The 23,795-nt window shown below is 40.8% G+C and overlaps 1 protein-coding gene across 4 annotated transcripts in view; it reads left to right on the top strand.

Annotated features, from left to right (window-relative positions):
• Positions 1-23,795, top strand: part of DPP6 (dipeptidyl peptidase like 6) — a 566,701-nt gene that overhangs the window by 496,018 nt on the left and 46,888 nt on the right. For all 4 annotated transcript variants that reach the window (XM_087730211.1, XM_009467586.2, XM_087730220.1 and 1 more), the window contains exons 9-12: positions 10,001-10,155; positions 11,238-11,335; positions 18,836-18,959; positions 19,828-19,866. In XM_087730211.1, coding sequence (XP_087586337.1) covers positions 10,001-10,155; positions 11,238-11,335; positions 18,836-18,959; positions 19,828-19,866 — 416 coding nt within the window. The remainder of the gene's footprint in view (positions 1-10,000; positions 10,156-11,237; positions 11,336-18,835; positions 18,960-19,827; positions 19,867-23,795) is intronic.

The raw sequence follows: 23,795 nt of genomic DNA, 5'->3' as shown, positions 1-23,795 counted from the left end.
GAAAAAGAAGTATTTCCTAGTAGTAGAGATAGAAGAGATTTTGATGGGTGGATATTATCATGCAGGTATGTTTGCCTTTTCTGTGTGCTTACTGGAGTTCATAGTAGAGGTCCTTCAAGACTTGCACCTAGGAAGAACAGAATTTCTGTTCAGCATGCAAGTGCCACCACTCTGATAAACAGCCAAACCACACTGGTCCATCAGTGGCATAACCTTATTATATGCCATTACCTTATTATATGCCATTACCTTTATTAATAATAAATGTTTCTGTTATTTAATAAGAGTGTTTTTCTGAAATACTGCTATAAGCTAATTTGGATTCTGTTTTTATCCTGCTCTCTTTTTTATTATTCCTGGGCAACTCTATTGATCTCAGTAGTTCCTCTGATTATTCAGTACTGTAAACTCAGATTCATCCTCTGAGTCATTATTGAGCTAAATCTCTCAGTTAGCCAGATCCTGAATCACTGTTCAGGTTGAAACCTCCGGGAATATTGCCATACTAAGGCAATATAAACTCTGAGTGGATTTTTAATGGCTGTTCCATGACTGCAGCAGTTTAAACTGGGTAAGAAATTTGGAGCTAAGCTAAATTCAGTTGCTGTGCTACAGTTCTCATTTTATAAAGTAGGGCCATGTTTTGAAATATTAACTGACATTTATTAGCACTCGTGCTAGGTGACTAGCAGGTGCTGCTGAGGGTGAATAAATAATGCAAGTAATTCACATGAAAGACAGCTTGCGCAAGTGCTGATAGAAGTCCATGGGGTTGAAGAATCAAGTTCTTTAATAGCAATGTCAGGCTGTTCAGTCTTCTTATCTCTCATATTTCTTTATGAAACATTAAAAGAGATTGCTTTGGGGCACTTGTGTTCTTGAACTATTGCAATCATCTAATGAATTTTTGATAGTCAAATTCAGAGGGTTTGTGATCACTAACTTTCTTGATACGTCTGTAGCTATTGAAATGGATCCCCTGTGTCAAGGTTGGCTGTCCATCTTCCTGCTATCACAAAACCCACAGATTAGTTGGGAAGAATCTGTAACTTTTAATTTAAAGGAAAGGTGAAGTGGAAGCTACTTGAGCAGGTTTGAACAGAGTAATATTCAGCATATAATGAAAGCCTTGATTTGTCTCACTGCATTGTACAGATAAGCAAATTGTATTTCCAGCCGTAGCAACCTGTTAAGTGACAGGGGGGACAAAAAGAAATAAAAAAAAGAATTTGACTATAAGGAGTCCTACTGCATCCAGTCAATTGGGCAACATGAATTCTGTCTTGTCTAGGTCCTTAGCAATTGAAAAGGTATGATACGACCTTGCAATGAGCATTCACTCACAACAATGAGCTGCCGTGCAAATTACTCGGAAGACTTTCGCCAGCAAAAGTTTCTACAGATTTAGTGCCTCTAGCTAACAGGCTTTTATGGAGACCTGACAACAGGCTGTGGGTTTATGTTTATGCCACGTGATGGAAAAATACATTCTTATTATGCATTAGGACGATATAGCAGTGTGCCACTGCAGACAGGTTTTTCTAGACGCATTTGCTCTTTGGAGTGAGAATTAGAAATAGGAATATCTGATTATATGATCTCTAAGTAATATTTCTACTTTCATAATTCAGTCCCATTTTCATTATTACATCTGGACATCCTGACACATCACAGACTTGCCTGTGTTGATGAAATGTCTGTGTGTTGGTCTAGCCAGGATGGTCCAAGAGGTTTTTACTGTGGCTGCAACTGACGCACACCATGAAAACAGAAAACCTGCTAATTGTTAGGAGCTATTGTGAGCATTACTCATTGATGATTTTGAAAGCAAACAGCTAAGGCTTGCTAAGGATGGTGCACAGGGGAGAAAAAGCCAGAAGCACAGAGAAGGGAAACTTCTGAAAAGAGCAGAAGGAGGATGTGGAGGCAACTCAGCTTTGTTCTGCCGTGTTTGTCCAAAGAAGTGTATAACTTCCTTTATGTTTTGCAGCGCTTACTGCAAAACAGGCTCCAAAATTCTGGTGTGCCATCAGGATAATATGGCATTGTGTATGGCACGTGGTAACCTTGCCTGCCTGCCTGCTGTGGTTGCTCTGGAGGGGGTGCCAGACCTCCTGGGCAGCTGCTTACTGCTCCTGGTGAAGACTCAGGGTCCATGTGAGATCTGAGGGACAGCCCCTGTCCATGGCTTTTTGCACCTCAGTTGGGTGAGTGTGTACATGGGTGAGTACAGCTGAATGTGCTCAGTGTGTCAGGACGTGAAGATGGACTGGAGGAGCCCCTCGCCCCACAGGCCAGTTCTGAGTAGCTGAATTCTTCTCTTATTTCTGAGAATCCACCTGTACGTCTCAGATGACATCACACACTCACGTTCCTCTGTTTTATTTCGTGGTTTTTTTTCAACAAATCCATTTGTATGAACAAGGGAGATTTTAAACATCTGTGATTTCTTAGTTATTACAGCCTGAGCCTGGCCTCCTGCATGTATTCTGGCAGGAGCTACAGAGATGTACCTGAGGACAGGATCAGGCCTGTAGTCAATACCACCAGCATTTTGAAGCCCCCAAGCACTCAGATAGCAAAGATGGTCTGGAAGCTACTTGTCAATAACCTTGTAAACAGCACCCCAATGCCCTGACTCATATAAAAACTACAGGATCTTTTAGTGTTGGGAAGAATCAATGGACCAGGAAAAAAAAAACCACAAGCATTAAACCAGCAGTTTTGATGTGGGCAAGATGAATAGCCTCAGAAAGTCTCTTCTATCTATGAGCAGCTTGATGCTATCCTAACACGATCTCAATCTGCTCCTTGGGAAGAGGTGTCCTAAAGATTGTCCTCAGAGAAACAATGGTGGGTATTGCTGGTAGTTGGGACTATGGATAAGGAGCTCAGGTTGGAGTGGTCAGGATTGGGCCAGGCTGGCTGGCAGAGCTGCCTCTGATGTGCGCATCCTGGCTCTGCTGGATGCTGTTTGCTCTTCGTCCCTGTGTCGTTCCCTCAGGGGTCCTTGCCAGGTATCAGAGAGCATCCAAAGGTGACGTCTTCTGCTGGACCACGGCAGCTTGTGGTGTTGTTACACAGAGCCACTTTCATCTCGCAGAAGCAAAGGTGGACCACGGGCCATTTGCCTTCAGATTTTGTGGTGTTTCCCTGTTTGCCGAGCTTGGGCTTGGCTCAGGTCATGCAGCAACTCTTGAGAGATGTGGAGGTAAGACATGACCTTGTTGGCCATGCAGGACACATGAAGAGTCCCATGGGATTGTCCGCAGTGCCCAGCGTGAACCACCCTGCTGAAATGAGCTTCTCTTCAGGCCCTCAGCGTCTGGGCACAGGGAGGCAGAAAGCACTGACCAAACCCTCGCCCGCTGTCTCAACAGAATATCCTGCGGGAGCAAGGGGCTGCAAGGCTAAGCGAGCAGAAAACAACATGTGTTCGAGCAATTAAACTGCATGATTAAGGGGCAACTAATGACACTTGCAGCCCACACCTTCCCTGTGCTTGAGGAGGTGCAAATCTCCTGGCTGGGCTCCTTTCCCTGAGATGATGGGCTGCCACCTTCTCGCAGCTGCTGAACACATGAGAACTCCTTGCCTGTGTCTGTTCAGCTCCACGGCTGCATAATGCTGCTGCCATCGGGTGGTGAGCTTTTTGGATCAAGGATTTGATGTTTAAAATGTGCTCTCTAAAGCCTGTCCGAAAAAATGCCATGAAAGCAAGTAATATTTTATTCTTCCTAAGCTTGTTGCCTGTCAGTGGCAGAGGAAGCTGTGTGTTTTGAGTAGGAATAAAGGGTCACTGGGGTGAGCATTGCAGCTCAGGTTTTCTTAAGTATCTCTTGGATGATGGTATGAACACCTTGAGAATGGTGGTTGTCTGCATAAAGGGACTGTGGGATCGGGCTGAGCCTGGAGTTTGGCCTCAGCCAAACAAAAAATTTTTTTTCTACAAAAGCTTGTTGAATTGTTTACTGGCCCTGCAAAATGACTTTTTTTTTTATCACCTGACTCAGTTAGACAACTGTGAAAGAGGATTAATTGCACTGCAATCAATAGTGCTGCAGGGCTATTGCTGACATCAGCATAAAATAATGTCAACAGAGGAAAATGTAGATTGGCTATAGTAATATAAAACAGTTTTACACTATTTGCATACAGATAACTACTTTTACACCCATTTTATACCTATTACAATGACTTAATGGAAGTCGGTGGATATCTACACTACAGGAACTGAGAGAAAAATTTGTTTGTGTATATATGAAAGATGGCAGGGTGGTCTTCTAAAGCCATCCCTGAAACACATGTCAGTGAAGGCCAATACGAACAATGTGTTTTCCCTAACTGTGTAAAAATACTTGCTTTCAAACTATACAATAGTAATCGATTTTGATGTGTGGTTGGTGGTTCGAGATGATCTAGTAATTGATTTTAAAACAGATGGCAGCTGTCAAATAAGCATTTGTATTTATTTGATGTTTCTATGAGAACCCTTGGGGTTTCGCTGTCTCAGAAGTCTTTGTTTTCCCTTTTCCTAGACCCTCTTTCTGTTCTCTGATCTCCCTTCCTCTTATGTTCTTTTGATGCTTCCTACTGACAAATTCTTTTGAGCTTTCTTTCCTAATGTAAGCCATGGCCTTTATGTCAGGCTTTAATTTCATTTTGTTTAAAATTCCTTTTTATTAACAGTTTTAATAAAACAGGAAAATGTCTTCAGCACACCAAATACTTAATGATCTGAGCATCATCTACAATACATCATACAAACAAAACCATTGATTACGCTTCCCGGAATTGCTGAACTTTACCACCTCAGCAATGAATAACACAGAAAAGGAAGTTCCCTCTGTCAGACAAAATATTGCATAAGTCTTTGTGTAAAAGTTAAAATATTCTGAAATTAATAGGTCTATTGACAGAAAACTAGATATGTTTGTGTGTGTGTGTATGTGCATGTATCTGTACCTACTCAGAGGAGAATCAAACTATTTTCTGTCTTTGTCTTCCGTGGGCACAACATTAATAATATTATTTTTATTTCCTACTGAAGAAGAAAATGCAATGTCTGGAACAAGAAGAGAATTTTAATTGTATAAAAGAAATATTGATTTATTTAATAGGTAAAACCTCCTAAGTGCCTCTACCCATTACACCCTTCTTTTGACCTCTTGAGATGCAGAAAGCCTCTACTTTTCCAGATGCAGTTAAAAAAACCTTTCTGCTCAGTCTCCAAGGACACATCCTCAGCTGTTACAAATGGAAGTTACTTTTTTGAAGTTAATGACACTGCAGTTGTTAACTGCAGCTCATCTGTATAACATGAGGGGCTTCACCAAGGTGGATACACCATTCAGATTTCCAGATCTCTTGTTTAACTGCAGTAGGGATCTATGAGTCATTTTTTCTTGGAAGAGAAAAGGTTAGTTTCTTTGCATTCACTGTAATATTTTTCCTGGGCCTTCCTATTAAAAGGTATTAGCAGTTAAAGATTGAAAAGCTCTTGGGACCAGTCTTTCACTGACTTACTCACTCCTGAAGAAGGGCTTTATGTGCCACCACCAATGGGGCTGTGTTGGTATGATTACCACTGCACTCCCAATGAGGGGTGGCAACGTGGATATGTGGGCACAGGCACATCTGGAGGATGGCTGTGGAGTGATAGAATCCTGCCTTGCACAGAGCAGAAGCACATGGGTGGCCAAAGTGGCTGATCAGGGTAGTGTCTCCAGCTGTTTTCACTGTACATGGGAACTGGGGTGTTGATGCTTGTAATATGCATAGCCTCGGTGAGTAAATTATACAGCTAATACAGCTATATGCCTCTGTTGACTGTGATGACAGAAAAGCAAATATATTTTTTCACTTGAAAATTATTTCTTTATTTGTTTTTCTCAGTTTTCCCTCCTGACATCATATTCATTCTTTTTTTTTTTTTTTTTTTTTGGAAGTGATAGAAAGGTTTTGCAATGGTACCTGTCAGAGGATTGGTCTGTCGAAGCATCCTTATCTTCTTATGCATGTCTCTGCTTCTGTTAACTCACAGCTGAAAATGATGTTATTTGTAGTGACTTCAAAAATTGGAAGCGACCTCTAAGCTACCAATAGATTTCCTAGCCAGTCATTGGTGAAGGCTTCATCCTTTCCCTAAGAGCAAGCCAGAACTTTGCCACCTTCAGCAGAAAGGCATGATTCACAAATATGACTCAGGATGGACAAAGGCTGCAGAGCTAGTTAGAATTTTAGAAATGCATGAAGAAATTCCCATGACCGTGGCATTTACATGTACTTATCAACAAAGAGGAGCTCTGCCAATCTAGAACTCTGCACAAGCCTGGGAAGTGGATTTGTCATAGAAATGTCTGTAGAAATACCACAATGGCAGGTTATGGTTCACAACGTTAAAACCATCTGTGTGGATTTCCGAATGTGATCCATATGACAGGTTTTATCCAGAATCTGGTGGTTGCCACTGAGGTAGCTGAAGATAAAGCCCTGATGCTTTTCCCTGCATTGAGTCTATAAGGAAAGGCAGAGGTCTGGACGCACTTCAGTGGGACTGTTCAGTGCTTAGACAGAGGTGGACATGCAAATTAGAAGTGTTTGATTTCTATAGCCAAACCTCTGCTAAAGGTGCTATACAAGTGTCAAAAGGAATAGCAAAATCCACTTGTGAAGATTCTTACCAGATTGAGGTGGATATTGTCTGTGGAGGAAGAGGCCAGATCATTTTTTAAAATCCCTTCCAGCACTATGATTCCTTGAGAAGTTTGTTACCTAAAGTAAGATACAAGTCCCCATTTCATTGTTCTTGCAAGTACTGATGGCATTAACTCAAAGTTTGAAACAAGCAGATGCTTCCTTTCCTTCTATACCCATGCTGGACTAGTTTTGGATAACACACCTAGTAGAAATGTCCATCCAATCTCTGATCCACTCTGCAGTCCATCCACGGATTGTCCTTATGGTATCACAGCCAAATGCTACATCCAAACTCAAATTCATCATATCTTGTTACTCGGCAGCTGAGAACAACAGCAAGGGACTTCTTTCTTCTTCCTAACGGTGAGCAGGAAAGCATCTATCAGGAAATGCGTTCTTCTGAAGAGATGGCATTCTTGCTGAGGGCAGCCTGATTCTCTCTGGATACTATCCAGGTCTTGATACCAAAGACTACCACCTACATAATGCACTGAATGCAGCAACCTTTAATTCAGCTCAGGGAACATTCCTGTCATCACACCTCTGTTATTGCCTCCAGTTTCTTTTCTCATCCAGTGATATTAAAGTCTCTAAAATGAATATATATCCAGTTGTCACTGAATATACTCCAACCTAGGACTTCAAATGCTCCTCCTGAGGGTCTGGTAACTTAGAAGACTCTTTGTTTCACACAGCTTTGAAATGATCATTCAACTGAGTCTTATTCAGCTAGAAGAGAGCAAAGCTGTGGAGAAAGAAGCAGCACAGAGCCAGCAGCAACTGACTGTGAGGAATCTCTGCAGCTCGCTCACAGCATCCCTGCATCAAGTAGCACCCAGCGAATGCAAGCTTTGAGGAAGAGAGCAAAAGTTTTGATCAATTATCACTTTATACTCTTAGCTAGGAGGTCATGAGGTGTATGTGGAGGGGGACTTTGGTGTTTAAGGAGAACCTGATTTCTTATATATGTGAAGTGGGTTCTGAACTGACTTTCGAAAGACCCAGGAGTATTGAATGCAACTGATTTTCTGAGCATGTGATAAATGCAAGTGCAAAGAATAAAGTGTCTCCAAGAACAAATTGTCTGCAAATTGCATTTTATTTTCAGCTGAAACTTTCTGGTATTAATTCATTTTATATTTCATAAGAATGTTCTCTACTTTGCTGAAACTAACTGATCTCTCTAATAATCTCTCTAATAATAATCTCTCTAATATTAAAGCAAGGTCCTGGCTTTGTTTCAAGACAAAGGTTTGCACAATTAAATCTCATTAACAGAGGACCACAAAACGTGCACTAAAACCTTTCTTGGCATGTGACCTTCAACAGAACTGCTTCATTAAGTCTGAGATCCTGGAGAAAATGTTTGCTGATTAAAGTAATTCCTAATTAATGTTAAAATGTCAAGGATTCATCTGCCATCCATTTTTACTCTGTTTCCTTTATGTTTTTAATTATCTCTCTAATGAGCAACCAATATAAAAGTCAAAAGCAGCATCTTTTAAATGTACACACAACAGGTGGGACAGCGCAGCAAAGCAAATTTGCCAGACATGCTTTCCCGTGTAATATTTGCAACTTCCTAGACATCTTTACAAAACCTCTCTTAGATGTTGCCATTAAGTATTGATTAATTAATGTGTTATTTGTAGAAGGCATAACTATCGAGGGTGATTTTCCCTTGCACTCTTTCTCAAGTTGCCTTGAGTTTTATGTCAAGCCATATGTAAGTCTGGATTAACAAAGGTGTTCATTTACTTTATGATGAATATAATTGTCTGTCTATTCTCCAAGGATCACTCATCCAAGATTTTTTAAAAAGAAATAAAACAGTCTTTGGTGAGTTTCTGCCCTTCAGACCAGAGGGACATTCTGGTTGGATCGAGGGGTCATCATAGGGTGGTACGCAGACATGGTAGGTCTGAACTCTGAAAGTCCTTGTTTGTTTTTGCAATGACCAGTGGTAACAGCAGACATTGGAGCTGCTTAGACTTGTGTAGCAGGACTTCAGTGATGAAGGCTTAGAAACACTCTGCAGCCTCTTTAATTCTTCTTCTCACATTAAAGTAATGAGACCTGTCTTCCTGCCCATCAATCTGTACAGCATATGCAAGTCCTTCTGCTATGGTTTAAATAGGAATGACTCATATGATATTAAGCCTCTTAATGAAAATGGATTACATTATTGCCTTTCGCAAAATGGGAGGTTTAAAAAGCCAGGTTAGTGTCTTCCAAATGTCAGTAACTGGAGACACTTTGGAGAAGGAGTGAATTTTATAGCTTTTCTGGATATCTATAAGCTGAAGTCGTCTTTGCAATGAAGGATAGTAAATGATAAGAAAAAGTATTAGAAATTAGAAGTTCTTTGAATTTCTGTTTAATGAGAATTAGGTTCTGCTAGCCTTCAAAACAATTTCTTATGATGGCAAATTTATTTTCTCCTTACATACTTGAATTCTGACATGTTTTTATTGGCATCTTTCTGAGTACCTTTTCAATAGCAACTACATTATTCAAATCAACAAAAAATCTGTAATGCCAAAATTCAGTGGTAAAAAGGATCAGGCTCTGACCCTGGCTATGTATTGAAAATTGCTTTGCAAAAGTGGTTTAAAAAATGAAATAGGGATAAAAGTCAAGATGGTATCCAAGCCAGAGACTCTAAAGCCTGGTATCTTGTAAAGTGTTAAAAAGTTCCAGCTTTGCATAACCTACAGAAAATTGCTATTTTTGTTTATTCCCAGCTGGCAACAGAGCTTAGGAAGATTTAAATTGTAGTTGAAGCACTTGTATCTAACTATAAATACTGTTTGAACCCATTGATATGTGACTGGTACAACTTCGTGAACTCTTTATGGAGCAGAACTAAATATCAGTCATTGCAGTTCTCTGCTAGCCCCAAGGAAGCCTCAGTTATGTTACCATCAGGCAGGTAGGAACCCAAGCCCTGCCAAGACGTACATGTACATATGTTCACATATCCATGTACAGGACACATAGTAAGAGTAGCAGGGCCTTTTTTGCTGTCATGAATATGTGTACTAATATGAATAATTTGATGTTTCTTGAGCAAGATAATTATGCTTAATAACCTATATATTCAGAGTAATTGTTATCAATTGTGTTCATTTGTGTATATGGCATAATTTAATGAGTATTTTTAATTGATATTCCTGTGGCATCTTCCCTGTGCTCTGATTAGACTGGGATTTTCATATCTATGCTGTTTCATTTATTGCTAACTAGTAATTTACATCTAATAGCCTTTTTTTCTGTTCTTGCCTTTTTTTTTTTTAATTAGAGGAGATCTTGAAGACTCATATTGCTCATTGGTGGTCTCCTGATGGCACCAGGTTAGCATATGCAACAATTAATGCCTCCAGAGTCCCCACCATGGAGATCCCGGTATACACTGGCAGCCTTTACCCTACTGTTAAAACATATCATTATCCAAAGGTAAGGGAAAATAAAACAAACAGTCCTGTTGTTCTATCAAAAAAAAAAAAAATTTCCAGTAGGCTCAGAGAGGAGACCGTATAATAGTGAACATTCACAGGCAATGAAAATAAACAGCTCTAAGGGAATATCAGCGGTTCCCCAGTGAATGTGATCTTCATTACCCTTTAGTTGCATTTGTAGAACTGCAGTTTTCTGATTCGAGTATTAGTCATTCTAAATATAATGAAACTAAAGTTTAAAAATTCTTGCCTTGTACCCACACAAAAGCAATTGTGCTTCATGCTAGATAGGTGTCTCAGAGTTTGGAAGCCAGCATTACTACGTTTAGATACATTTCCTTTTATATAGAAGGAAAACATAGTATTTGGGCTTCCTTAGAATATCCAGGATGGCTTAATGTCAGAGGAGATAGCCTGGTTTTGGAGACATGTTGTGCCTGAGCATTACAAAGAACACAGTGAAAGACAGAAAAGACTTAAAAGCCAATTTCTCCTTGATTGCAGAGACCTGTACAGCAGTCCTGCAGCAGGTACACAGCACCAGAGCAGCTCCCTACCAGTATCGATACACTGTTGCTGTTACTGCTGTAATTTTCTGCTATAAGACAGTGCAGCAGTGTCCTGTGCTGCAGTCATTTCTTCTGGGTGTCTCACGTTATACGCTGATTACCTAAGACCTCACATGTTGGTCCAAATTGAACCATAATTTAACAGGAGATATATCCACATATATGTAGGTTTTGTGGAAGGTAACACTATACTATACCTACCACCATCCTGTTAGACAACCTTTTATCAAAAGATACATAAAATAGCAATATTTCTAGTCGCCATGAAAAGCAGCATTTTTTACCAAGGCTAGAGATGTCCTACGTAAAATTACCCCTTGGTTGTGCCTGCCAACCTCTCCACACCTGTGCCACATCACTACAGTTGCGGTTTTCTTGTGAACAACTGCAGCAGTCCAGTTCGTAACCCCATACAATGGGAATGCATTTTTATAATCCATGGGGATGTAACAAATCAAAACCATTCTGTGTTGTATAAGATATGGTAATTTATTCTTATTTTAAAATCCAGGCTGGAATGGAAAATCCAACTATTTCTTTGCATGTGATTGGTCTGAATGGACCTACCCATGACCTGGAAATGACTCCTCCCGACGATCAGAGAATGAGGTAGGTGCTTTCTTGCCCTGGGATGCTGGACCCTGTTTCTGTCAGGGATTTAAGTCAGTCCCTTACTTTTTCAAGATCATTTTTCAGTGCCTTTCTCTGCCACTATCAAGGAGTTTCATTTTGTGTAAATCTGTTTAAAATTTTTCAAATTCTTTTTCTTCTTACATGTATTTTTATAGAACATAATTAGTTTTTTACTTGAAATTGCTGTGACCCAGACTAACTCCACTGTAAGGTTATTTTTAGAGAACTTGGCAGAATGTCCCCAGATCCATGAGACATTCATTTCACATGTAATCACAGGCATTGTAAAGGGGATATTGTCTGCAACCTGAATGAGAGACCATGAAGCAGAAACACGGCAGCCCTATAAGCAGAAATGTGCACACGCCTGCAGGGTTATGATCTTATTGGCATCACGGAGACATGGTGGGATGGCTGCTATGACTGGAGTGTTGGAATGGAAGGATACGGGCTCTTTAGAAAGGACAGGCAGAAGAGGCGAGGAGGGGGTGTTGCCAGCTGGAGTGCATGGAGCTCCGCCTGGGGATGGATGAGGAGCCGACGGAGAGCTTATGGGTCAGAATTAAAGGGAGGGCAGGGACAGGTGACATTATAGTGGGGGTCTGCTACAGGCCACCTGACCAGGAAGAACGAGTGGATGAGGGCCTCTATAGACAGATAGGAGCAGCTTCATGTTCACAAGCCCTGGTTCTCATGGGGGACTTCAACCACCCCGATATCTGTTGGAGGGACAACACAGGAGGGCATAAGCAATCCAGGAGGTTCCTGGAATGTGTTGACAATAACTTTCTTCTCCAAGTGACAGAAGAGCCAACAAGGAGAGGTGCTATGCTGGACCTTGTTCTCACAACAAGGAGGGGCTGGTGGGGAATGTGAAGTTCAAGGGCAGCCTTGGCTTCAGTGACCATGAAATGGTGGAGTTCAAGATCCTTAGGCCATCAAGGAGGGTGCACAGCAAGCTCCCTACCCTGGACGTCAGGAGAGCAGACTTTGGCCTCTTCAGGGATCTGCTTGGTATAGTACCATGGGATAAAGCCCTGGAGGGAAGAGGGACCCAAGAAAGTTGGGTAATATTCAAGGATCACCTCCTCCAAGCTCAGCAGTGATGCATTCCAACAAAGAGGAAGTCAGGCAAAAACATCAGGAGGACTGCATGGATGAACAAGGATCTCCTGGACAAACTCAAACTCAAAAAGGAAGCCTGCAGAGGGTGGAAGCAAGGACAGGTAGCCTGGGAGGAATAAAGAGAAATTGTCCTAGCAGCCAGGGATCAGGTTAGGAAAGCTAAAGCCCTGATAGAGTTAAATGTGGCCAGGATGTCAAGGGCAACAAGAAAAGTTTCTATAGGTATGTTGGTGATTAAAGGAAGACTAGGGAAAATGTGGGCCCTCTCCAGAGGGAAACGGGAGACCTGGTTACCCGGGATATGGAGAAGGCTGAGGTACTCAATGACTTTTTTGCCTCAGTCTTCACTGGCAAGTGCTCAAGCCACACTGCTCAAGTCACAGAAGGCAAAGGCAGGGACTGGGAGAATGAAGAACCACCCACTGTAGGAGAAGATCAGGTTCGAGACCATCTGAGGAACCTGACGTTGCACAAGTCTATGGGACCTGATGAGATGCATCCGTGGGTCCTGAGGGAACTGGCGGATGATGTTGCTAAGCTGCTCTCCATCATATTTGAAAAGTTGTGGCAGCCTGGTGAAGTTCCCACTGACTGGAAAAGAGGAAACATAACCCCCATTTTTAAAAACGGAAAAAAGGAAGATCCGGGGAACTATGGGCCAGTCAGTCTCACCTCTGTGCCCAGCAAGGTCATGGAGCAGATCCTCCTGGAAACTATGCTAAGGCACATAGAAAATAAGGAGGTGATTGGTGACAGCCAACATGGCTTCACTAAGGGCAAATTGTGCCTGGCAAATTTGGCGGCCTTCTACGACAGGGTTACAGCGTTGGTGGATATGGGAAGAGCAACTGATGTCATCTACCTGGACTTATGCAAAGCATTTGACACTGTCCCGCATGACATGCTTGTCTCTAAATCGGAGACACGGATTTGACAGATGGACAACTCAGTGGATAAGGAATTGGCTGGATGGTTGCACTCCAAATCAATGGTTTGATGTCCAAGTGGAGACCAGTGACAAGTGGCATTCCTCAGGGGTCAGTATTGGGACCGGCAATGTTTAACATCTTTGTTGGCAACCTGGACAGTGGGATTGAGTGCACCCTCAGCAAGTTTGCCGATGACGCCAAGCTGTGTGGTGCGGTCGACATGGTGGAGGGAAGAGATGCCATGCAGAGGGACCTTGACAGGCTGGAGAGGTGGGCCCACGCAAACTTCATGAAGTTCAACAAGGCCAAGTGCAAGGTCCTGCACATGGGTCGGGGCAATCCCAAGCACAAATACAGGCTGGGCAGAGAATGGATTGAGAGCAGCCCTGAGGAGAACGACGTTGGGGTGTTGGTTAATGAGAAGCTCAACATGACCTGGCAATGTGTGCTTGCAGCCCAGAAAGCCAACCATATCCTGGGCTGCATCAAAAGAAGCGTGACCAGCAGGTCAAAGGAGGTGATTCTCCCTCTCTGCTCCGCTCTGGTGAGACCCCACCTGGAGTACTGAGTCCAGCTCTGGGGCCCCCAACAGAAGGACATGGATCTGTTGGACCGAGTTCAGAGGAGGGCCACGAAAATGATGAGTGGGCTGGAGCACCTCTCCTATGAGGACAGGCTGAGAGAGTTGGGGTTGTTCAACCTGGAGAAGAGAAGGCTCTGGGGAGACCTTATAGCAAAGGGGTCCTACAAGAAAGTTGGAGAGGGACTTTTTATAAAGGCATGTAGTGATAGGACAAGGGGTAATGGCTTTGAACTGAAAGAGGGTAGATTTAGATTAGATCTAAGGAAGAAATTCTTCACTGTGAGTGTCATGAGGCACTGAAACTGGTTGCCCAGAGATGTTGTGGATGCCCCATCCCTGGCAGTGTTCAAGGCCAGGTTGGATGGGGCTTTGAGAAACTTGGCCTAGTGGAAGGTGTCCCTGCCCATGGCAGGGGAGTTGAAACCAGATGATTTTTAATGTCCCTGCCAACCCAAACCATTCTATGATTCTATGATTCTACGATTCTATAATACAACAAATAGGAGCTCACTGCATCATGACATGAACACAGGAAGGAAACCAGGTGGACATTCTGCAAATACATTGCCCAGTCTTCATTAAAAATAAAAAGGAAAGCTCTTTGCTGTTTTTAGGGCAAGTGTATTTTAGAAGTTGGCCTGCAATTCAGCCAACTACTTAGACACCCATTTCTAATTAAGTGCTTAAGTCTGCATTCAGCAAGAGTTTAAAAGTTTGGCTTGGACTTCAGCGTGTGGTCAAAGCTTGAGCTAAGTTTATAGGTCTGTGAACACTTGAAAGGAAGATCATGTTGTTCAGGAGAGAAGCAGCTTTAGATAACACATGGCACACCTCCCTGCAAAGCTCGGCGATTAGAATCCAAATCTAGATCTCAGTAACTTTTATTTAAACTTGAAATACCTTTATAGCAGGCCAAGAGAAATCAGACTCTCCTTCTACATCTAAAGTATCCAAAGTGACCCCTCCAAATGTAATGCTGCAAGTTTATCCTTCCCAGGCACATCACTCGTTCTTGTAGGAGCATTGAACCAATATGCGTGCTCACCGTTTTTTACTGGTTGCTAAATTAGATTGCTGGATGTGTAATTCCAGTGCCAATAAAGACAGAGGTACAGCACAGAGCTAATGAAACAGGGCAGCTCAGAGAGCTGGGGAGGGTGCAGGGGTGAATGGTAAATGTATAAGGCCTGTGGATAGGCTGTGCAGTCATCTGATGAGAGGATACTAAACCAGTGGAATTATTTATGGTGGGAGCTACCTTTCTTGCTGTATATAGCAGGCAGCAATTCAGGATCACAGTATCGCAATCACAGTACCAGAACTGCAGCTCCTGGACAGTATCATTTTTCTGTTGCTAGCATACTTGGTAAACAGAGAGGCTCAGAAACATTTTAATTATAGTAATAACTTCATACTGCAAGATCCAAGCGTTGTTAATAAATTTGTCCTATGTGGTTATGGGTGGCTGTAATTTATTTGGCTGCAATCAGTATTGTAAAATGATGCAAAATATATAATAATTAATTAGTCTCTGTATATTTCATCAAAACCATGGCAATTTCCATCCCTAGGGCATGATATAAGTAGTGCTGCTAGAGCAATAGGGGTGCATTTTCATTATGCATATGTTTTCTGAAATGAGAGGATTAGTGTGATAACATTTCATTAAAATAGACAAGAGGGATGTACCGTACAGTTAGTTACAGAAGGGAGTTTCAAGAAGCAGGGGAAGCTGATGATAAGGATCTTCAAGCAGAGCAGTCCTATCATCTGAAGCATTTCAATGTGCTCAATCTGTTCACGCAGATGATATATGGACAGAGCGGTACTTCTTGGTGTTCTTTTTATCTGGAGCAAAGTGGTTTAGTACAATTAATAAAAGCCGAGAATAAAGTGGAGATATGTCAGGGTCTTTTTTCTTTCAGAATTAAAGGAAATCAGAAATTTTCCACAGAATTGGACTATTTTTCAGGAAAAAAAAAAAAGCAAAAAAAGCAAAGCTGATGATAGGAAAACATGTTTTGGGGGAAAATGTACAATTTTGATAATTTTTCCTTTTTAAAAATCTTTCATTCTGAATATTTTTTGCCAGATTTTCTCCAATGCCATGCTTTTCTGTGAGAAAAAGAAAGTGAAGGGAAGGGGTGGAAATTGCAGGGGGGAAAAAAGGTATTATAACATTTAATGCCTGACAGGCATTTTTTATTTTGGTGAAAACCATTGGACCCCAAGAGTTACATCAGCAGGTGGTCAGAATTGGACCATGATGCAACTTATTTCTCATGTCATATTTGCATCCCAGGTGGCAAATTAAAGAAAGATGTTATCTCCCCTGAGTGCAGAAATCGTCACTGGTCCTTGCATAGGTCATGAACAAATAAAGAAGAAACTCAGACAACTCAAGTCTGGATCAGAGGCAGGAGCCGGCTGTGCCCCAGGGACCATGGGCTGGGCAGCTGCCTCTCACTTGGCCACATAATATATCACTGTCTGTTCTTTGTGGTGTTTATGGTTTTATTACTGTTGTCATACTTTAAGTATCCATATTGTAGATTTATACCTCATATTTTAGATTCATACCTCCAGAAAGCAGCCAAGTAAAGTTAGGGTATGAATAAGGGCACTGCACAACAACCAGTCTCAGGTGACTGCAAACTCAGCCACCACTGTCTTTAGTGGGACAGGGAAATGCATTGCAAAGCTCAGCATAACTGCACCCTTCCTGAAGGGGCTCAGACAAGTTATTCCTTTCTTTCGGGAGTGTGTAACCTGCTCTGATGTGGATGTCTACAAACAAAGTGGTCGGGTACCTGCTGTTCTAGATTTCACTCTATGGGAAAAAATAGGTTCTCCTTAAGTCAGCTCCATATAAAATCTGGGAGAGGTCAGGGGAAGAGGGCTTGGGAAATGCACTGACTCCCCATTTCTCTCCACTGGCTGCTCAACCAGTGCAGCTGCTGAAGCTGCAGATGTTTAAAATTAACAGAGATGAATCACACCTTATTGTCTCATTTTCTCCTGAAAATGGGAAACATAAAACTTGGTTGTCCTACAGAAGAGATGTGAAGTAAATTAAAGACTCCACACTACTCTGAGACAAGAATAATAACTACACAAGTATCTGCAGTTGTCTGCTGGCTGAGGTATCTGTGGGCTTGATGGCTGGGAGAGAGTTCAGAGAGAAATTGAGACTCCATGCCCATCTCTGGGGTGGTAGGGAAGATAATGTTTGACCTAAAATAATAATTAAAAGTTCCTGAGAAAGAAATGTGGCTCCTGTGTTCAAACAGCGAGAGTGATGTAAAAATTGAATATATGTCCTTCAAACTTTAAATTGGATTTATGGAAAAAATGCTCCAAGCCACAATATGTACTAAATTCACATTGCTTTTCTGGGGAGGCTGAATCTGCTCAGTTAATTTTGGTGAGAAAGAAGAGGTGGTTATACAGTTTAACTTTGCTTTGTTGTTTTTTTTCCTCTTAGTGCCTATGCTGTTGCTGATAAAGAGTAAAATTACAATTTTATTTCAGGCACTGAATTTTCAGACTGCTGTTGTCTCACCTGGAAGTATCTTTCCTTCCAGTGCAGCGGATGCAATCTTTGAGGTCTTTTGTTATTTTCCCCTAGCCAAATTCAGGCACTAAATATTAGTGAAACTACAAAATCAATTTCCAACTTGTTATTTTGCTAGACAAACGGGCCTTTGTTGCTTTTGCCCTTTCTCTTCAGTATATGCAGGAGCACCTGCCAGAACAAAAAGTACTCTCCAGTGACACAGCACATTAATTCCAATGAGAGCAACAATTCCTTATACATATTTTATAGCAAACAAATGAACTAATAAATTTTTTATAGACTGTATGCTGTGAAAAGTCATATTATAATTTAAGGATGTCTTTGGCCCACATAGCCCAGCAGTATATTATAACATCACCAGCTTTGTCAGCTCAGCCAGAGTTTTACCCTACAGATAAAGTGGTGAAGCCCTGAATTGCTGCAGAGGTGGACATCTCTGAGTACCACCGCAGACTGGCTCTGAGAAGGCGACCATCGGCATATTTATTCATGATCCTGTATTTTCCAGCCCAGCCTAAGTGATTCCATTGCTCGGTGTTGCACAGGACTTTTCCTAAAGATATTGATTACAGGACTGTGCAGCCCACACTGGTGATTTACTCCCAAGTATTATCACAACCTGAATACGTCCAACAATAGAGGATGGTACAGGGAGCGTGGGATGGTGGTTTTGCGATGCAAACTGTCACATCTCTGCTGATGTCCTTAAGGCAACCAGGTGCATCTGCTTTACGGAAACCCTGTGTCTTTCTAAACTATGTCCTTCTTTCTGTTTTCCTTTTAATGCAACACTCGTGGATATTTTGGTGTGTAGTAGGCATATTTAGAGACCATTAACTTTTCATAAGCATAAACAATCCAACCATTGGCAGTGATGGGTCTGAGTCAGCCGGTTAGTGTGCTCAGAATGGAAATTGTTTGCAATTTCTTTTCCACCTGTGCCTAAATTTATAGCTCCAGGCATTTCAGTCTTTCTTGGAAGACTGAATAGCTTGAAAGATTCTTTATCTCTGCATTTGTCTCTTCTTTGAAAATGACTTTCAGAAGTGGCAGATAAAACACCTGCACAGCCCTAAAAATGTCATTTTTAGGGGTTGAAATCCATACATAAGGAAGCCTAGAGACATCAAGACACAGCGTTCTTAATAACCAGAGATGTCTCCTGGACCGTTTGCCTGCAGCAGCCTCTGACTGCTCTGCCATGTGGCACTTCACTAGGATGTCAGTATTGTGATTTGTTTTATGGATGTCTGTGTTTGCAGGGACTACTACATAACCATGGTGAAATGGGCAACCAGCACCAAGGTGGCAGTAAACTGGCTGAACAGGGCCCAGAACGTGTCTATCCTGACGCTGTGCGATGCCACCACGGGAGTCTGCACAAAGGTAGGGGAGACGAGCCAAATGGTCGCTTGCCATCGGTTTTCATAACCCACACAAGGGGAAAGTATTTCAGTTATTTTACCTGGCGACAAGTCAGCTGGCACACATTTAAGTAGGCAGACACAGAATATAAACAATGTTTGCAATATTTACTTGGTTTTTTTTTACACCTTCTAGAAAGCCAGGAACACTCTGTGTGTGTGTGTGTGTGTGTGTAAGAGAGTGATTACTTGTCTTGAAATAACTGTATACGTGCACAAGCATGCACACACAATAGTTTGTAACCTGAATATCTTTGCAACATTCTAGTTTAATGGCATTATATATATTTAATGGCATTAAAAAAGGCTCATGCTTATCTACCCACATTTTAATTGTAGTTAATTAATCTCTTCTATAGACACACTAGTATAAATGGTGTATTGATATAACCTGTGTAATTATTAGCAGATACCATCTTTTAAACTGGCATAGGTGTTTCCACAGTAGAAAATTGTTCTGATGTATCCATCCCTTGAAAAAATGATGCAATACTGTGCATAGAGCACAGTGCAGAGTCATTTCTTAACAACTTTCATTTCAACCCTTATTTATGTCTTAACAAGCTTTATTTCTTTGGGAAATAATACATCTTGTGGATTTATGTGTTTTGTCTGTATGAATAAAATGCTTTCCTGAATGAGTGCATGCTTATTCATCAGAGAGGAAAGATAAGGAGAGCAGCCACTGGATTACACTCCCAAAGCACACATTTAAACAATTTCTTTGTATTTCTGAACAACTTTTCAGATTCAATCCAACTGCTTCCTGCACCAGTAAGCAAAATGTAATACATGTGAAGTATAGTATTAATGATCTTCTTCTGTTTTAGAAACATGAAGATGAAAGTGAAGGCTGGCTGCACAGACAGGTAATAGTGATCTTCTCTTTGCGGTCAAGTTTTTGGTAGGTTTTTTGTTTCATTGTTTTTCCCCCAAAGAGACAAACTGATTTCCAGACCTGAGGAAGATACTTGGAAGATGGCATGGTTTGTATTATAGAAAAGAGTTTCTCAGTAATAAACAAGTTCTTATCGAAGATGCCATCTTCTCTGGTAGGTTCCATAGTTCTTAGCCTGCAATTTACTTGGATTTAAGAGAGGTGAAAAGCTGATGCTGGTGGAAATTCACCCACTGACAGTATCTGTGTAAGACTCATCAACCTCAGAGGTCGTCCTTCATACCCTCCTTTGAGACTGTTGATGATTTTAAGCAGTATGGTGGTTGTTCTCTGGTTTTCTAGACAGCAAAGAAGTCCAATGTTGAAAACAGAAGATCAAAGGTCATTTTATTAAGAGGGCCTATGTCCATTCAGAGCCAAAATCATACAGATATGACTTTTAAGTCACTTAAGCTAAATTTGACAAATTTTTCTGTGTTATTCTGCAGCTATTTGCAGATGTAAGAAAGGTGAAAAATGAAATTAAATTGTCGATGGGCCAGTTAAAACAACGAGGGCTTATGTGGAGCACAGAATGGGGAGAAACTGCCTGATGGAGTTTAATGTCCTGTTTTAACAGACAACCATGTCACATGATTCTGACACTGTAACTTGTGCATAATACCATTACTTTGTATGGCTACATGCTCCCATCCCCCAAATGAAATAAAACAAAGATGAAAATAAATGCTGAAAAAAAAATAGATATAGAGAATAGGATAGACAATTTAAACCCACAAAAAGTTTTGATTGATGGGATTTTTCTACTCTTTTTTCTTTTTCTTTTTCCTTTTTTTTTTTTGGAGAAGGGTTTTTTTTCAACATATGTCTATACAAAACCTGTAGATTTCCAACATGTAAATCTCTGGAAGATCATTTATAACACTTCCCCAGGAGTCAGTTTGTGAAGTGACCTCAGATTTGATTAAGCTGCTCTTTAGAGAGATGCTGCTGATACCAATTCAGCCACAAAACTGAACTGTTTTTCAAGGGATATATGAATGCCAGACAGGGTCTAGCATGTCAGATAAAGATCTTGTACTATATTTTCCAAGTCCAGATTTAAAGCATTTCACATTTTTGTCACAGCTTGTTCAGAGGATCCAAGAACCTGTAGAAACCACAGTACATAAGTTCACAGCAAGAACAATGATCTCCTCTGTTCCAGTGGCTGTCCTACAGCAATGGGCTATGTCTGATCCAGATAAAAATTGATTTTACAGGGGAAATAGATTTTGTGCTCCAAGTGTTTCAAATAATCTTTTGCTGGTATACTCAGGTATAGACTAAAAATGCTGCTGAAGTATTCTCTACATTCATAAGGACAGTGTTGGCTTGAGTAAAAAAAAAAAAGCTTAAAAGATAAGCCAGGTCAAGAGAAAATTAAATTGCACATATTTTGTATCTTTAAAAAAAAAAAAAAGTAGCTCACAAGATTAATTTATTTTACAAATCCAAGGATAGTATTAACCTTTTTACTGCTGTTTACTGGGGCCTCCATTAATGCAGTGTAGTAGAACTTGTGTTTTTCCACTGCTGTGGTTTCTTAGTCATTTACCTACTACCTGGACAGGCATTAAAAGATGGTGCTTTGTCCTGAATAACTGTAGTAAATGATCTGCCAGTCTCTAATGGGCCTGCTCCAGAGAAATATACTTTGGTTTACTGCATCTTCAAACATCATATTCTTAGTTTGAGGTTAGAAAAGGATGTTCATTAGAGCCAAATGAGTCAGACATCTCAGTACTAAACTAAGATAACATTTGCTATGGACTTTGGAGACATTTGATAGTACTCTTCAAAAGCTTTTGTAAGAATCTGAGGAATTATAAAGCTCTTTTGCCTGTATTTCTGACAACAAAATTACTTAAAATTCTAGTTTTGACTGAATATATGATTGCTAGGATAATTGTATTTTATATATTTACCTTTTACTCTATGACACATTAATCTAGATAACTGGAAAGTTATTTTCATGGCATGTGTGTCTGACTATGAGAATGATGTGCAAATGTTAAATGCTAGTGCGAGTCCCCTAACCTCTTTAAGGAAGAGATGAATTGCACATTAGGCAGCTACCAAAGGAACTTAGGAGTATGACTCAGCTCAGGATGAAGACTCCTTGGTTGAGACATTTTAATATAGGTATATGCATATGAGCCAGGTGCCCAATTCCCCTCTGTAGAAAGCCAGTATGGTGAGCAGTGTGGTCAATGGACCTTGAGCATGATTCGGCCCACCCTGAAGAAGAGATCCACTGCCTGGTTGGCCAACTTGTTCTTTATGCTCCAATGACCAGACCTCCTTTCGAGAAGTACCGCAATTTTAAATCAATACGATTGAGGAATCTAACTGCTTGCCTCATTCTTTAAAATACTCCTTCAAAGTACTCCATACACCTAGTTTGAAAAGCATACAAGAGCTTTACCTTTTTCTTGGGAGTTTAAGTATACCTGGTCTTCCTGGAATAGGGGCAAACTTCACAGGAGGCTGGGAGCAGGAGACAAGGAGAGAAAAACATCAGTATCAGAAGATACTCAACAGGGACATGAGGGAGTCTCCAAGGATGACAGGGTTGACTTTCTTCAGCAATTTGTAATATTAGGAGTTCTGAGATAGGGCATATAACCCATGAATTTGAATTTTGTTCGTGTTGTAGTAGTTTGGTAACTCAGTGAGATTCAACAGTCTGTGTATGGAAGGTCATAGTAAATGATCTTGTGTTCCCTTCTGGGCTTAAGTTCATGAATGAATTTTATTCATGTATAAAAACTTTGGAGAGCCTCTCTACAACATAGGCAAAATTTATTAATTAATAAATTACTCCAAGTATAATGAGAAATATACAGTATTTACACACGTTCTGCTAGAAAATATCTGTCATGCCTAGTGAGATTATATGATCAGAATTTCCAAACTTTTTGCACAAATAAGAACAGGCACATGTTCAGCAAAGCTGCCTAGGGATTTTGGAAGTTTTTACTGCTTTTATTTATATATTTGCTTGTACACTTCTGAGCATAAGAGCCAGACTGAACTTTACTCATACTTTCGCTTAAATACACAGATTCTTTGAAACAGTAATTATAGCTGTAAACAATTTTGTTTCAATTTTTGTGAAGAAGCCATTTTCCGATAGTGCCAGTGATGGTCATATACAGACAATGAGTCAGCAAGGGAGAAATAAGACAATTTCTGAGCACCTGCTGAAGATAAACTTTACTGGCAGTTTAATTGGCTTATTTATTTAATTGTGAATGTGGCCTGAACAAATTTAATTATAAACCAGGGTGCAATTCCAACTCCACTAAAGGCTGTGGATTTTGACTTTGACTTTGACTTTGACATTGGCAGGACCAGGAGATTACCAAAAAATTGTTTAGGGACATATAACCTCCAAAACTGCCTGCGTGGGCTGGCTGGCCTCCCCTAATAACAGTTCCTTTGGGTTGAGTTTTCCTTTCCAGTCCTCATATTTCCCTAGTGTTTCATATCACCTCAGTCTGAAAATAAAGACTTTTGCTCTGTCAAAAGGTTGAGATGTTGAAAACCCCATATCATTTTTCTTTTACAACTCCCTTGTCTTAAAACTGACAGCACGATAACCCAGTAATGATTCTTGTAGACATAGTTAATAGGCAGTATGACATGAGATTCTTTTAAATAAAAATACATCTCAGAGAACCTTGCAAACAGGACTGAGTGTTTCACCCTGTAAAGCCCTTTTGTCATGTAACAACCCCATAACTGACCTGAAGTTGCCCTAAAGACAAAGGATGAAGCAGAAATAGGACCCAAAGCCCCATAATTCAAATACCCAAATTCATCTGCCAGCGCTAACAAAGAAACTTCTGGTTACAG

Source organism: Nipponia nippon, unplaced genomic scaffold (assembly GCF_047370975.1).
Source record: "Nipponia nippon isolate SJK-2023a ecotype South Korea unplaced genomic scaffold, ASM4737097v1 scaffold_1, whole genome shotgun sequence".
NCBI classification, from domain to species: domain Eukaryota; kingdom Metazoa; phylum Chordata; class Aves; order Pelecaniformes; family Threskiornithidae; genus Nipponia; species Nipponia nippon.
Note: the sequence above shows the minus strand (reverse complement) of the source record. Positions and strands in the feature narration are given on the sequence as shown.